The sequence below is a fragment of the Chlorocebus sabaeus genome, chromosome 26 (assembly GCF_047675955.1).
Source record: "Chlorocebus sabaeus isolate Y175 chromosome 26, mChlSab1.0.hap1, whole genome shotgun sequence".
NCBI classification, from domain to species: Eukaryota; Metazoa; Chordata; class Mammalia; order Primates; family Cercopithecidae; genus Chlorocebus; species Chlorocebus sabaeus.
This window is the reverse complement of record NC_132929.1, coordinates 24,697,805-24,713,050: the sequence shown is the minus strand read 5'-3', so window position 1 is coordinate 24,713,050 and position 15,246 is coordinate 24,697,805. Positions and strand designations below refer to the sequence as shown.

Here is a 15,246-nt window from a genome sequence, read left to right as displayed (position 1 = left end):
GGGAGGAGGGCTTATAACTTCCAGCAGTCTCCCCACTTTCCGCATTCCCTTCAGCTCTGGAATGTGTTTTCAAGGTGGAAAGGCGTTTGAAGGCTTCTCACCCAGAAAGACTATAAGAGAATGTGTGGTAATTACAGATGAAGGGAAGTCACGGGCCTTTTAGATCTATGTTCAATGGAGCGAAGCATTGTTTTTGCAGTGGTTTTACGGAGGTGTTTCTTTTAGGAAACGATACTACGATTTCCCCTTGTCCTTTTATCCAGTTATTTTGCAGAGAATGGTAATTAGTGGTTTTTTTTTTTTTTAAGCTAGTTTCTATTTTAAGGGTGTAAAGCATAAGCTTATTTTCAAACCCGTTTTCATATTCGCAAAGTAGTCCCATCAGTGTTCTGTTTTGTTTTTAATTGCATCAAATTCCTGATTATCCATGCTAGTAGGTGCTAGCCAGCAGGGATAATAACAGTGTTAAAAGTAATCGAAAACAATAGTTTTCCCCCAGTATTTTCCACTCTTAAGATCTCTGCGAAACGACTTAATTTGAAGCCCAAGTTTATTCACTCTATTCCCTTCTTCGAAGGCCTTGCCCATTGATGACTAGATGACGGAAGAAGAGAGGCTAGTAATTTCTGCCTTTTAATTTTACAGATGGATAACTAGCCCCTGAATTAATGAGATAAGATTTCCCAAATTCCTGTATGTGTCTGTATGTAGTTGAAGCCGGTTTGTATTTTGAAATCGGACTCTTAGCAGGCAAAGCACAGCTTCCTAGTTGTGTATACTTGTTTTTACACAAGACTTATTTTTTTTTTTTTTTTTAAAAAGCTTTATGTGAATATAACTCTGAAGACACAAATGAGTTTTGTAAAACAATACATGGAATTACCAAAGAGAAATTGATATAGAGCCTCTTGGCAAATACACATAGGCGTTTATGTGACCCAGAAGTATTCTGTATACAACCTATATCTAGTTTGATTTAAAAACATTTTTGAAGGGATCTATCAAAAATACCTGAGATTTCAAAGCCTGACAAATGAATACGAATTTTCCTTGAATCATTTCCTTGTATGTGTGTTACTAATGAAAGGGTTCAACATTTTGTTCCTTCACTAGGATGCCAGGACTAAAACCAGTAATGCTACCTTATGTATACTTAGAGTTCCTTTCATCCTAGAGGAAATATAATTAACTATTTAGATGGTAATTTTTAGCATAGCTGTGATTATCCTAGCAGCAAGTGCTGTGAGCAAATTATTTAAACTAGAGAGACTTTTCCTCTTTCATCCCACATCTTTCCGAAGTCCACGACCTATTAAAACCTTGTAGAAATTTAAGAACTAGGAAAAAACATGGAAGAAGGTTTTCTGTTGACTTTTTTTTCTTCCAATACCTCTTCCCTCTTCCCCAACCTAACCCTAAATGAAAGAATAATTTGAAAATCCTCCACTCCCCTATACACTCAGAAAATAGATATAGAAAAGTGATGTTTTCACCTCGTTTATGTGATAGGAAGTTAATTCAGGGGTCCATGAATGACCTGGAAGGAGTATGCTTCATTATATGTCTTTTTCTAGGGCAAGAATCCATTATTTTCATCATATTCTCAAAGGACGGCTAAGAACCATTAACTTAATAGTAGATTGGGAACTGAGATTTCTCAATTTTGTGGAATTCTTGATTATACCATAGAGTCATGTAATGGCTTTTCTAGGATATTTGGATTATACTTTTGTATTTCTACTATTGAAGTGAATTTAGGTAGATAAAAGTCATTGGAAAGTATAGTAATATGTGCCGATTTCCATTTTTCCTCACTGAATTTTTTTTCCCTTTTGACCAGTGTTGACATACCCAGAATTTCCCTAAATGCCTACAGCATTAAAACGTACTCATTATAGTATTGTAGTAGTTAGCAATTCATAGAAGTTTGATTTTTAAAAAGTAGTACTTAATATAGACTTTCTGTATTTTATCTTAACCTAATTAAATCCTTGTGTACTTTACAAGTGTAACTAAAAAAGAAAATAAACTTTCTTTTTGCCTGAAGGCATTCATGTTCTTGTTCTTGTGAATTACCTTTTTTAAATATATAAAATCTTTTTATAGAAAAGGTAAATTGTATGTGTGCTGATCAAGATTGTAAAAAGTAAATTACCGGGAATACGGTGCTAGATGGATAATCTTAATTGCAATAATGATTATTTGAAAGAATTTTATAACTGGAAGAAAATCTCAGGAGTATCCTCTTTCAGCACTTTTTATAGGGTATTCTCTGTATTTAATCAAAATAGCTAGCTTAATTTTAACTGCCAGAGTTAAATATTCTAAGAAGATGTGTTGCTTCATATATAATGCATTTTTTCCCCTTAAAAAAAAAAAAAAAAAAAAGCTTGCATTATGAGATGTGAAGAATAAATCACAGAGTTTGTTTTGTTTATAAAGGCTCACTGTTTCTATTTTTAGAAAATGTTTTGAGATTTTAAAAAATAAATAATGGGCTTAGAAGTGACAGGACACTTGAGGTTAACAGTCTCTTTTCTGTTATCACAAATAAATTAAATGGTGGCTGAATTTTTAGTACATTAGCATTAGATAGTTCTTTTAAAAGAATTTATAAAATTACTGGTTATTAATGTCTTTAATTTTTGGAAAAACTAACGAATACATATGATTTCATGCAACATGCTTTTGACAAAATTGTAAAGCTTTTGTAAAGGATACAAAATTGTCTAGCTTTTCATTGTTTCCTTTAAATAATTTATAAACTTTAAATAATGTCAGTACTCCAAATGAAATGTATTCTAAATAAGTTATTTTAAAATGTTTGTTATTCAGTAATACATATAGTTGGCCCTTACGTAAGGATATAAGTAAATGACCTGTCTTATCAGATTTAAAAAATAATATGTTCATAATAAAAAGAAAGTGTTAATATATACATTCAGGGAAAATACCATTTGGAAATTTAAAAAAGCATTTTCTGTTTTTTCTTTTTGAGACGGAGTCTCACTCTGTCACCCAGGCTGGAGTGCAGTGGCAGTGTCTCAGCTCACTACAACCTCGCCTCCCCGGTTCAAGCAATTCTCCTGCTTCAGCCTTCCAAAGCTGGGATTACAGGTGTGCACCACCACACCCAGCTAATTTTTGTATTTTTAGTAGAGATGGGTTTTCACCATGTTGGCCAGCCTGGTCTCAAACTTCTAACCTCAGGTGATCCACCCACCTCAGCCTCCCAAAGTGGTGGGATTACAGGCATGAGCCACTGCACCTGGCCAAAAAGACATTTTCAAGCTCTTAGGTCAAAAAGGAATAAAAAAATAGAATGACAGGTTATTAAAAATGTGTTAATAATAAAATACCACATATGAAAAACTTGTGGGGCCCAGCATGGTGGTATACACCTGTAGTCCCAACTGCTAAGGAGGCTAAGGCAGGAGCATCGCTGACCCTAGCTAGGTGTTCTGGACTGTAGTGTACTATGTGGATCAGGTATCTGCACTAAGTTCAGCATCAATATGATGACCTCCCTGGAGTGGGGAAACTCCAGGTTGCCTAAGGAAGGGTGAACTGGCCCAGGTCAGAAATGAAGCGTGTAGAAACTCTGGTGCTGATCAGTAGTGAGATCACACGTGTATATTGCCACCGTACTCTAGCCTGGACAACATAGTGTGACCCCATCTCTAAAACAAACAAAAAACCTATGGAATGTGGCTGAAGCTATACTCTGAGGCAAATGCATAGTCATAAATGCCTTCGTTGTTAAACAGTTTACAAGGAGAATGAAAATTAAGCATCCAAGGCAAGAAGTTAGAGGGGAAACTCCATCAAATCAAAAGAGAAAATAATAAAAACAAAGTAATAGATAATTCAGAAACTAATATTAAATCTAGAAAGCTGTTTTTTAAAAAAAGTACCATCAGATTTAAAAAACATTAGATTTGGTCTGTTTTTTAAAAAGGAAAATATGGGTTGCAAAACATTCTGCCCAGTATGGGCAGAATCTAAGTTAAATTCTTTGATTTTTCTTCCTCATTATTGTCTGGAGCCTGTAAAACTTACACGTATAAGTACTGTGTTTTGTTTTGGCATTTTAGTCAAAAAGCAGCACAGCTAGTAGTTATCTCTTAAACATTAATCATTTTTCGCTTCAGAGGACATTTATTTTATCTTTTGCTATGAGAGAGAAAATATCTTAAAGTTTGAGATATCCTATTTTTACTTTAACATAGAAAGAATATGGAGGGTTTCCATGGTCATATTTTTTCTGTGGGTGTGTGGTACATACTCTGGAGTTTCACTGTGGGAGAGTGTCTCGTTATGTTCCAACTTCTGTTTTGATTTTAAGTGGGTGTCAGTTTTTTATTGCTTAATCTGGGAAAATTATTTGCATTCATCTGGAGGTTCCATCTCTGAGGAATTTAGTGTACATTCTCTGCCGACGTGTGCTTTGTGGTAATGTTTGCCCATTTTCCCTAACCCAGTCCAGCACAGCACTCTTTCCGGAATGTATGCTAAATGCACATTTGTTGAATTATATAGGCTCTCAATGATCTGAATACATTTGTCTAATAAACTCTTTTAAATAATATTTTTGTTTCATACTCTGACAGAATCTTGAACTTTCTAGATTATTTACATCAAAGGCATTTTGTTTGTAGACATTTACGTTAATATACACAAAATTAAAAATGAACATGAAACTGCTTAAATATTTTTACAAAGATGATTCTGGGACTATGATTTTTTTCATTAATTGGGAAAATTCTGAAATAAGTTCTGAAAGATGATAGTTTTACTATATAGATAGTCGTGCTTTTTTGTGAAGCAAATAATACAAGAATGATTAGACTTTGTTAAGTGTAGTTAACATTTATTCCATATTTATTTCCTTTATGAAGACAACTCCCTGCTATGAACGTTCTTATTCCTAAAAAATAGATCTTGGTGAAAGTAGAGAGACAAAACAGAAATTCAAACTGAGGAATAACGTTCTATAATGTATCCAGTCTAGTTTTTTCATACATTTTGTTGTTCACTATGCAAGGCATTTTTCTTTGATTTCTATACTAATATAATTAAAATACTGCCAGAATTTGTTATTTATTTAACATGTTATTTATATGGGCTTTAGTATGTGGACTTTTAAGAATAGTTTGGGATCTTAACACTCCTTTTCAGTCCTGAGAACAGCAGATGCCGCATTTTGATGTATATTACTGAAGGCCCCAAAGTCACAATAAACAGCTTTTGAAACCATACAGAGTTGTAGCTATAGGAGAAAGTTTGCCAGTCTGTTCCTACTAGTGACATCTTCTGTTTGTGCAGCTGTTGACTATAGCAGCTTCTCTCTCTTTCTCTCTTTTTTTTTTGTGCTAAAAACAAAGGATCATTTTAGTGTTTGTGAGTTTTATTGTTGAGCTCTGATATCTAGAATTGCACTTAGAATATAAGCCAATACAAACTTTAATATTTAAAGGCACATACTGTATGTATGTACAGACATTAGTTTTGAATTATACAGAATACCTTTTAAACAGTAGGTTGCCTAAGTTTATAAAACTTTTTATAAAGTATAAATGAAATGGGGTGTAAAAATTTTTTGCAACTTTCGACCTGAGCAAGAATTTGAATTTATTGCTACCAAAGTAATTTATGAGTTGATATTTTTTGGGGGGGGGAGAAGTCAGGAAAAGTGTTGTTAATATTATTTATTTATAATTATATTAGTGTGGTTAAGACTGATAATTTGATGTACCCATATACCTTGCTGGAAAAAAACCCTGAAAGTCTACTAGCTCAGATTTATAAAACTGCTTAGTGAGTTCTCATATGTCGTAAAGGACTTTTTCGTTTTTAAAAGAAATCCTGGCCAGGCTCATGTGTATAATCCCAGCACTTTGGGAGGCCGAGGTGGGAGGATCACTTGAGCCCAGGAGTTCAAGACCAGCCTGGGAAACATGGCAAAACCCCATCTCTACATTAAAAAGTTTGCTGGGTGTGGTAATGTGCACCTGTAGTCCTATTTGGGAGGCTGAGGCAGGAGGATCACTTGAGTCCAGGAGATTGAGGCTGCAATGAGCCACGATCATACCACTGCACCCTACCCCCACCCCCACCCCGTGGCAGAGCAAGACCCTTAAAAAAAAATCCTAAAAATTATATTTTTAGTGCAGTTAAAACATGATTTCAGTTTCTTTTCTTCGGCATATATGTGTGAACTGTATAAAGCAAGCTTCCATTATCTTTATATTATTGCTGTAAGTCGGCTTCTCTTTTTCCTAATTGGGGAAATATTTATTGTTTTGATATATTGTGTCCTATATAAGTGAGTTTGGGTTCTAATGAATATCACAGAGTGAAAATTACTAGCTTGTATCATTAGAGTTTGAAGATGTTTTTGCCTCTTATGTTAATCTTTAAGAAACCAACTTCAATTCACTACTATTTATATTATTATTATAGCATATCTACTTCTGATTTGGTTAATTGTACAAATGTAAACCTCAAATCAGGTGGGGAGGAAGGTTACTGAATTAATACTGCTGTACAGTTCAGATTTTACCATCCCCACCCCATCCCTTTTAACAAGCATTTATGAGTATTTACAGTGAACTTTTTAGAGAACTTAATTTTTCTGAAACAAATGAGCATATCTCATCTTCACATTTTTTACTTGGATTCCTTACTAACTGCTTTTGTGAGAAACTTGAAATGTATTCTTAAAGCTATGCTTTGATGGGAGCTTCTAGTAACTATCACCCTAGTGGGTTTGTTGGGGAAGAGTTCTGGCTAGGGCCGGGGCTTTTAAGGTAATTTTTTAGAGTAGTTAAAAACATTAACTTGCATTTCACTTACTGATTTCATTAAAACATGTTCATATCATTTGATATTGTATTTTATATGATTTTTTACAGAATGGACTTAAGAATTTCAAAAAATAATTTAAAATGTTAACTTTGTTGTTAACTATAGCATATAGAAACTGCATAAAACCAATGTACAGCTTGATGAATTGTTACAGGACAAACACCTTGTAAATTTTATCCTGGTTAGGATATAAAACTTTGCCAGACACCCTGGAAACTCTCCAGATGCCTCTTAATCACAACTTAAGAATAAGTCCTATCCTGACTTTTATGGATTTTATTTACTTTTCTTTACAGTTTTGTCGCCCATGTGTGCATCTCTAAATACTACAGGTTTTTTTTTGGTTTTTGGTTTTTTTTTTAATGTCTTTTAAAGCTCTATAGATTTCTTATAAGAAAAGATACAAAGTAAACTAAAATGGATTACATATCTTGGATTACTTTAGTTTACTCAGATGTGTACTGGGAAACTGAAGTACTCATATTTTCCCCAGTGTAACTGTGCAGATTTTTTCTTCTTAATGTTAAGTATTTTTTCATCTTAGACATTTTCTTTTCTTTTAATGATACCGATCTAATTTCCAGAAATGGACAGAAATAGTCAACTTTTAAGACTATTGAAACAAATATAGAGTATTAATTATCCTTCATAATTTTGTTCAATTTTTCCCCCAACAAAATGAGTTAAAAACACATTGTCTGAAGAGCTACATCTCTTACTACCAACTTTATTTTTAGACCCTGATGTATGACTTCTGTGTTTTCTTGATTGTTTTAACAGCTTTAATTACATTGAAATGTAACATTTGATTTATTTTCCTTATTTGGTGGCTTTGTCTAAATAACTTGATCATTATTCAGTTATTTTAAAATTGACATTGCTCTTCCTTTTGGATGTTTTATGAATGCTGAGAAGAGACCTAATTACTGTTTATAAGGACTGACTCTTCTGTTGTTAAATTGTGAATTTGTAGGAAGTTGCTTGCTCGCTTATTATTAATGTATTCTACTTTCTCTTTGAAGAATGTCAAGCTGTCAGCTGAGGTAGAGCCATTTATTCCCCAGAAGAAGAGTCCTGATACATTTATGATCCCGATGGCTCTCCCAAGTGATAACGGAAGTGTTTCTGGTGTAGAACCAACTCCAATTCCCAGCTACCTGATTACCTGTTACCCATTTGTGCAGGAAAACCAGTCTAATAGGTAATTTGTTTATTTTTATTTTCTTTTTTGTGGGGGTGGCTATAAAAGCTGACAGAGGGCACTTCATATTTTTCTTTTGTAACTTTTAGACTTTAATCATTTCTCTATTAAGGGGAGTAAATAAAATTATATTGAAATTTGGAAATTGTTAATATAGAGTAGTTTCTTATTTTTTCTAAGGGAAAATTGAATTCTTAGGCTATGTCTCCTTCAGTAAGTCATTGAAATTTATTTGAAGTAAGTCAGCTCAAAAGGAGAAATAAAATATTCAGAGGTGAACAAAAACCTTTTTTTTTTTTTTGGAGATTAAACATCTAATCTCATAGCTGCCAAGACAGTCTCTGGTGTAAAAGAAAATACCAAGCAATAGTCCTTAACTTTGAAGCTGTCATGGTTAGTATATATTAATATTTCTAGACTCAGATTTTAGTTTAAATTTATGTCTGTGCTATAGTTACAGGATGATTTAGCAAAATTGCCCGCAATTAGGTCGTGTGTAACTTAGTGGTTAGGGTGTTACTTATGATAGTCATGATAGCCATTCTAACCCTGCTTATACTGTCTGAGTGATGAGCACTTCATTGGTAGAGTTTATTTTATTGCTGTATAAAAGTACTTTCAGCCTTTTTGAAGTTATGTCACAGAAAATTTTGTTCGTCTAGGACTATACATGGATGAGACAGCTGGTGACTGGCTATAGGTTCTGTCATTCCTGAGGGCTGAGGCAATCAATATTTCCACCCCATCTCTAAACCATTGTCACACACTAGTGTGCCAGTGCACATTCTTTGAGAAATTGTGGATGTATGGTATATAAGGCCATTCAACTACTCAGATATTAAGTGTTCAAGTTAATATTCTGAGACTCTTAATAAAGAGTCTTGAGGGTTAGACAAATAGGAACTAAGGAATCATTTTCAACTGAAGTTAGTATTATATTAAATATCTTTGCCTATATTGGATAATGTGCAAACTGATTCATGAAACTAAATTTAATAATACTATTTTTCTATTTGAAAAAATGGCCACGTATACAGTATGATAAACTTAATTGATTTTCTTGGTTTACCAAATGATCTTTCATAAGTAAACCAGCCAACAGATTATTTAAAAAATATTTTTAGGAATATGGCTGTGAACATTTTACTGTTTTGCTTTGTCATGGGAGTAATGAGGAAAAGCTCTATGCTTCAGCTCCCTACTCCCTAGGACCCCGTATTGATTTGGTGGGGGGCTGCTGGGATAGGAAGAATTTTGCTAGTGTTTTATATGAACATTAGAAGCAGCTCCACCGCTGAAGATGTCCGTGAACAGATTTGCCTCTTCTCTTCTTTCCCTTGGACCCAGAGCCTGCTTCTGTTGCCAGGAGGGGAGCCAGGAAAAGAGCTGGACTTGGCCAAGTGATTAGGGGAGTATGAGAGGAGGAGGAGTAGGCTCTGGGATTGAGCTGAAGAATGAGAGGTGGAGGAATTAAATCACCCTATGTAACGGTCACCTTACACAATGGTCACTTTACTCTGTTCTTTACAGAAGGCTGTCACAGTTGTTTACCTTGAATGGGAACTTTGGACTGCCATTGTTGGTAGATCCAGTAGCTAGGTGTTTAACTTTTAGGCAGAAATATCTTGAGGAAGTTGAAGGCAGAGTTACAAACAATACTGGTACGTGGAATACTGTAAAACCATCAGGTTGGTTTCGTTTATACTGTTGTTTACATTGTTACTACATGTACATAATGATCTCTGTAGCAAAAAAATGTATAAGATGATGATAGTTTTGTCTCCTTTCCCAAAATTATCACAAAGCCACTGTTCTGTACTGTTTTGTCTTTTATTAGTATAAGAGATTTTGCTTTAGTGGATTTTTTAGACTTGTCAGTAGATTTGTTCTTCTTTGATTTGGTTTTACAGACAGTTTCCTTTATATAACAATGATATACGATGGCAGCAACCCAGTCCAAACCCTACTGGACCATACTTTGCCTACCCCATTATATCTGCTCAGCCACCTGTTTCTACAGAGTATACATATTATCAGCTGATGCCAGCACCATGTGCCCAGGTTATGGGTTTCTATCATCCTTTTCCTACACCTTACTCCAACACCTTTCAAGCTGCAAATACTGTAAATGCTATCACCACAGAATGCACTGAGCGTCCAAGTCAGCTTGGGCAGGTCTTCCCGTTGTCCAGTCATCGAAACAGAAACAGTAACAGAGGATCAGTGGTCCCAAAAGTAAGTGTCTGGTCTTGATTGGCTTTTAAATTTGATATTACTTATATTAGTATAAGTAAGTTGCTACTTGGGTTGATTGACTGTTAATGCTGAATTTGCTATAAAACATACTGTTCCTATTGTGAAATGGTAAAGGGTATGTAATTCTTAAAGTAATTTTCTTTGTGTTGTTTATTCCTCATTCTTAATCGTGGTGTGATTGATAATCATTTTCATGTTCCCTTTAGAGAGTTTTACAAAACATAAGGCAGAAATATTTACAAATTAATTTAGGGATAAAAATTGCATGGTGACACCAGCCTTCATAAGTGATTAGTGTGGATCTTGTGCTAGCTGTGTTGAATGGCTAATTCATTTCGAGATATTTCAATTGGCCAGGTGCAGTGGCGCACACCTATAATCCCAGCACTTTGGGAGGCCAAGGCAGGCTAGTCGCTTGAGCCCAGGAGTTTGAGACCAGTCTGGGCAACATGGTGAAACCCCATCTCTAACAAAAATACAAAAATTAACTGGGCATGTTAGTGCATGCCTGTAGCTTCAGCTACTTGGGAGGCTGAGGTGGGAAGGTCAGTTGAGCCCAGGAGGTCAAGACTGCAGTGAGCTGAGATAGCACCACTGCACTCCAGCCAAGGTGACAGAGTGATACCCTGTCTCAAAAAAAAAACAAACCCCAAAAGCTATATTCAAAAGTTAGCAGGAGACATTATGGAAAAGAACATTTGTGATTCATTAGATCCCTTCAACTTTATTGTTTTTAATCTGTGAATTTTTAGCAGGAATAGCAGTTTATTATTTAAGAGATGCTTTACTTTTATATGAACAAGGGTCTCCTAGGACTGAAGAAAATGAAAGATAAATATGTGAAACCAGTTATTCAGTACCAGCCTTTTGACTAAGTAAAAAAAAAAAAGAAAAAGCAATGAAGGCTTAGACTCACAAAAGAATTAAGATTTAATTTTAGTTAACTTTTTTACTTGAAAGGCTATTTTACAGTTGAAGCCTTATTGTCAAAGCTAATGGGAAGAAGGAACATGTTTCTAAGTTAGCACTTTTTAGCTGATAGAAGAGGTACGTCTTAGACATATCTTATGAGTACATCATCAAGGAATTGATTCTTTCCCTAGATTCCATTAGCCCAAATTCTTCAGTGAAGTCTTTGCTGCCTCCTTGTATAATTTCTAAAACTTGAAATACAAGCAGCAGAGATTGCTTTAAAAAGCTTTTAGTTTTTGTTCATGGAAACATTCTTGGTCAAGGAATATCCTTTTGGGAACTCAGAATTAAAAAAAAAAAGTGTTGGAAATAAGATAGTAGTATAAAATTTCCAGATGTTGAAGGAACATGATTTCTCAGGATACATTCCCAGCACGTCAGTTTAGGAAGTTCAAGAAGTTAAATTCAGAGTTCTGTTGTGTAAGTTGCTATTAAGTGATGAATACTTATATTTTTAAAAGTAAAGGAAGAGATCAGTTTTTTAATATTGATTGATTGATTGACAGGGTCTCGCTCTGTCAGCCAGGCTGGAGTACAGTAGAGCCATCATTGCTTACTGTAATCTCAAACTCGTGGGCTCAAGTGATCCTTCTGCCTCAGCTTCCTGGGTAGCTGAGACTACTGATGTCTTTTTTTTTTTTTTTTTGTAGCGATCGGGGGGTCTGTATGTTGCCCAGGCTGGTCCCAAACTTCTGACCTCAAGTGATCTTCCAGCCTAGGAGCCCAGGAGTTTGGGATAATGGGTGTGAACCACTGTGCCCTGACAGGATCAACTTTTTTATATTTTCTTTTTGAATTCTGAAGCAGAAATCATTTTTCATGTCATTGCTTTTCTGAAACTAAAATTTACTTTGCAATAAGTTACCTTTTTAAAGAAATTTACAACCCCTTATATGACATTATTATACCCCTGCTGTTAATTACTTTTTGACTGAGAAAATAAAAAATACAAGTAGCAGTTAAAAATGAATTTGTTTATTAATCATACTTATATGACATTATTATACCCCTTATATGACATTATTATACCCTTGCTATTAATTACTTTTTGACTGAGAAAATAAAAAATACAAGTAGCAGTTAAAAATGAATTCATTTATTAATCATACTTAATGTTGTTATTTGAAAAAGTGTATAAATGTGTGTATAATACATTGTTTAGCCTATTAGGCTTTGCTGCAGGTATTTCATGAAACCCTAATACTATTGCCCCATGGAAGCCAAGAATTTTGAACATATACTTAGCTGTATTTTGTAATAGATGTGTATTTTGTAATGTTTAGTACATTGAATAGTTGTGTGTTTTTTGTTTTTTTTAAATCAGCAACAACTTTTACAACAGCATATAAAAAGCAAAAGGCCACTGGTGAAAAATGTAGCTACTCAGAAAGAAACAAGTGCAGCAGGTCCCGATAGTCGATCAAAAATTGTGCTTCTGGTAGATGCTTCACAGCAAACTGGTAAGGCAAGGGTTCTTACATGTGCATCACCGATTTTGATCTTTTTTCATTCGTCACTTTATAATTGTGGTCTGTACCACTTGTCAGAATTGTAGACTTTCATCCTTTCATTTGTCCTGCCACTTTGTGAAATTCTCTAGGAAGGATAAAGCAATCTGTGTCCTTAATGTTCTTTCAATTTGCTTGCTGGCCTTGTGTACAATTTTGGGTGGGTTTAAGGTGTCCTTTTCCTTTTGTAATAATAATGGAGCAGTTCAGAAACCAGAGATGGAATTTTGCAGATACTATAGAAATTTGAGGAACTCATTTTGGTTGAAATTAAAATTGTACATGTTTTTATAACTAGATTAAAACCCTTTATAAAACATCCTAATATCCTATACATCTTCATAGAAAGAACTTAGCAAATTTTCTATGACATATTTTGGCGTAGATCTGAACCAAACCTATGTATGTCATCTATATCCTGTTAAGTACAAATTTTGAACTAGTCAAATATCATTTTGTCAAACATTTTTAGAGGACTGTACAGGCATTAAATAAAAAAGCTTTCACCTGGTAATAGACAAGAATTAATATTCTTACAATGTGCTATTTTTTGCAGTTTATATTATGAAATTTCGCTTTGTATCCTTGATCTCAGTTTATTATCTGTAGAGTAGATGTTTATCTCCTCTTATCCATAGTCAGTGACACTAGTAAACAGTCTTTGTTCATGATCCAAGACCAAGATCCATTCAAATTCATAATTAGCTTTTCTATCTCTGTACAGCCTCCATTCAAATGAGGTCTGAGTTGAAATGAATAAGATGGCTTATGCTTTTTTCACTTAGGTTATACCTTTTCTTTTGGAGATCTATTTATCTTTTTACGGTTGCTTAGATCTATTAGGAGCAGAGAAAGGATCTGAAAATCAGTTTAAAAAGTCTTGCTGATAGTACAGTTATTGTGTGGTTAAAGCATAAAGGCATGCATCTTTGAGATTAACAGACTGACAAAGTGGCTTAACAGTCTGGAGTGGCTATGGAAAAGAATCACAATGTAATATATTACAAAGTTTTCTGGTTTGGTTGTCTTTAGTCATAGTGACCCATTGCTATGTGCTTTTAACCCTGGGAAGGCTTTAAAATATCCTTACTTCTTTATGTTGCTTGTTATTTTAACCACAAAGACACTCTGAGGCATAGGAATTAGAAAATGAAAAGATAAAGGTGAATTTGGATAGAATATTACATATTGTACATCCTATTAGTATTTTTATTTTTAGTTTTCAAGTTCAAGGATTGTAATTCTATCAGTATTTTTATTCTTCAGTTTTTAATTTCTGAGGATTAATTGGTATCAAGCAGAGATCAAATTAAATATTATAGTTTATTAGGAATGTCTTTCCATTTGTAACAGATTTTTACATTTGAACACAAGCTCATTATTTAATGAGAGTTTATAATAAGATGGCTGGATCTAATATAATATACAAAAGTTAATTGCATTTCAGTTTGCCACCCACAGAATTTAAAAAAAAGATGTCATTACCAATAACACTGAAAAAGAGAGTTTCTGGAAATCTTAGAGAAGACGTATGGGATGTGTAGGCAGAAAATAGTAAGACTAGGCTGGGTGTGGTGGCTCACACCTGTTATCCCAGCATTTTGGAAGGCCGAGGCAGACAGATCACTTGAAGCCAGGAGTTCAAGACCACCCTGGCCAATATGGTGAAACCCCATCTCTACTAAAAAATACAAAAATCAGCTCTGTGTGGTAGCAGGTGCCTGTAGTCCAGCTACTTGGGAGGCTGAGGTAGGAGAATCACTTGAACCTGGGAGGCGGAGGTTGCAGTGAGCTGAGATTGCATCACTGCATTCCAGCCTGGCAACCAAGCAAGACTCTGTCTTGAAAGAAAAATAAAAAAGAAAGTGATAAGTCTTTATTATGGGACGTTAAGAAAATCCTATATCCCGGCCCGCGGGATCGTCGAAGCAGGCCCTGGAGGAGGGAGTGGGAATTTGGGGAACAAGAGACACGAGAAATGGAGACAAGACAGTGCTCTGATCAAGTCTCGTTTAATGGCGGTAATGCAGTGCCTTATATAGGCTTGGAGAGGAAGGGGTTGGGCCAAGGTGGAAATGATCTCATTTCGGAGGGCGTGGCCAGGCAGGTTTCGGTTTCAACGGTCGGAGGTCATGTTGCGCCTGTGCTATAAAGTAACAATTTTCGCGCGCGCGGGAAAGATGGGTGAAGAAGAAGCAGGAAGAGCGCCATCTTGTGTGAGGTATTTAATACAGGGGAAAAGGACAAATCTAGGAAGGAGGTGAGAGGTGGAAATGAATAGCGCTCAGGCGTTTAATCGTCAATAATTACTTGCCATGGCCGGGGCGCGCAGCTCCGGACAATCCTAAATATCATGTTCAAAGTAATTTTGGGGAAGCTTGATAAACTAATTCTAAAATAAAGGAACAGTGGTCTCGGAAGACCTAAGGCATCCCTGGAAAA

At 35.0% G+C, this 15,246-nt stretch overlaps 1 protein-coding gene across 3 annotated transcripts in view; it reads left to right on the top strand.

Annotated features, from left to right (window-relative positions):
• The window catches only part of SECISBP2L (SECIS binding protein 2 like), a 131,016-nt gene that overhangs the window by 72,430 nt on the left and 43,340 nt on the right, over positions 1-15,246 (top strand). For all 3 annotated transcript variants that reach the window (XM_008016678.3, XM_073012154.1, XM_008016679.3), the window contains 3 exons: positions 7,890-8,068; positions 9,979-10,303; positions 12,621-12,756. In XM_008016678.3, the coding sequence (XP_008014869.2) occupies positions 7,890-8,068; positions 9,979-10,303; positions 12,621-12,756 (640 nt within the window). The remainder of the gene's footprint in view (positions 1-7,889; positions 8,069-9,978; positions 10,304-12,620; positions 12,757-15,246) is intronic.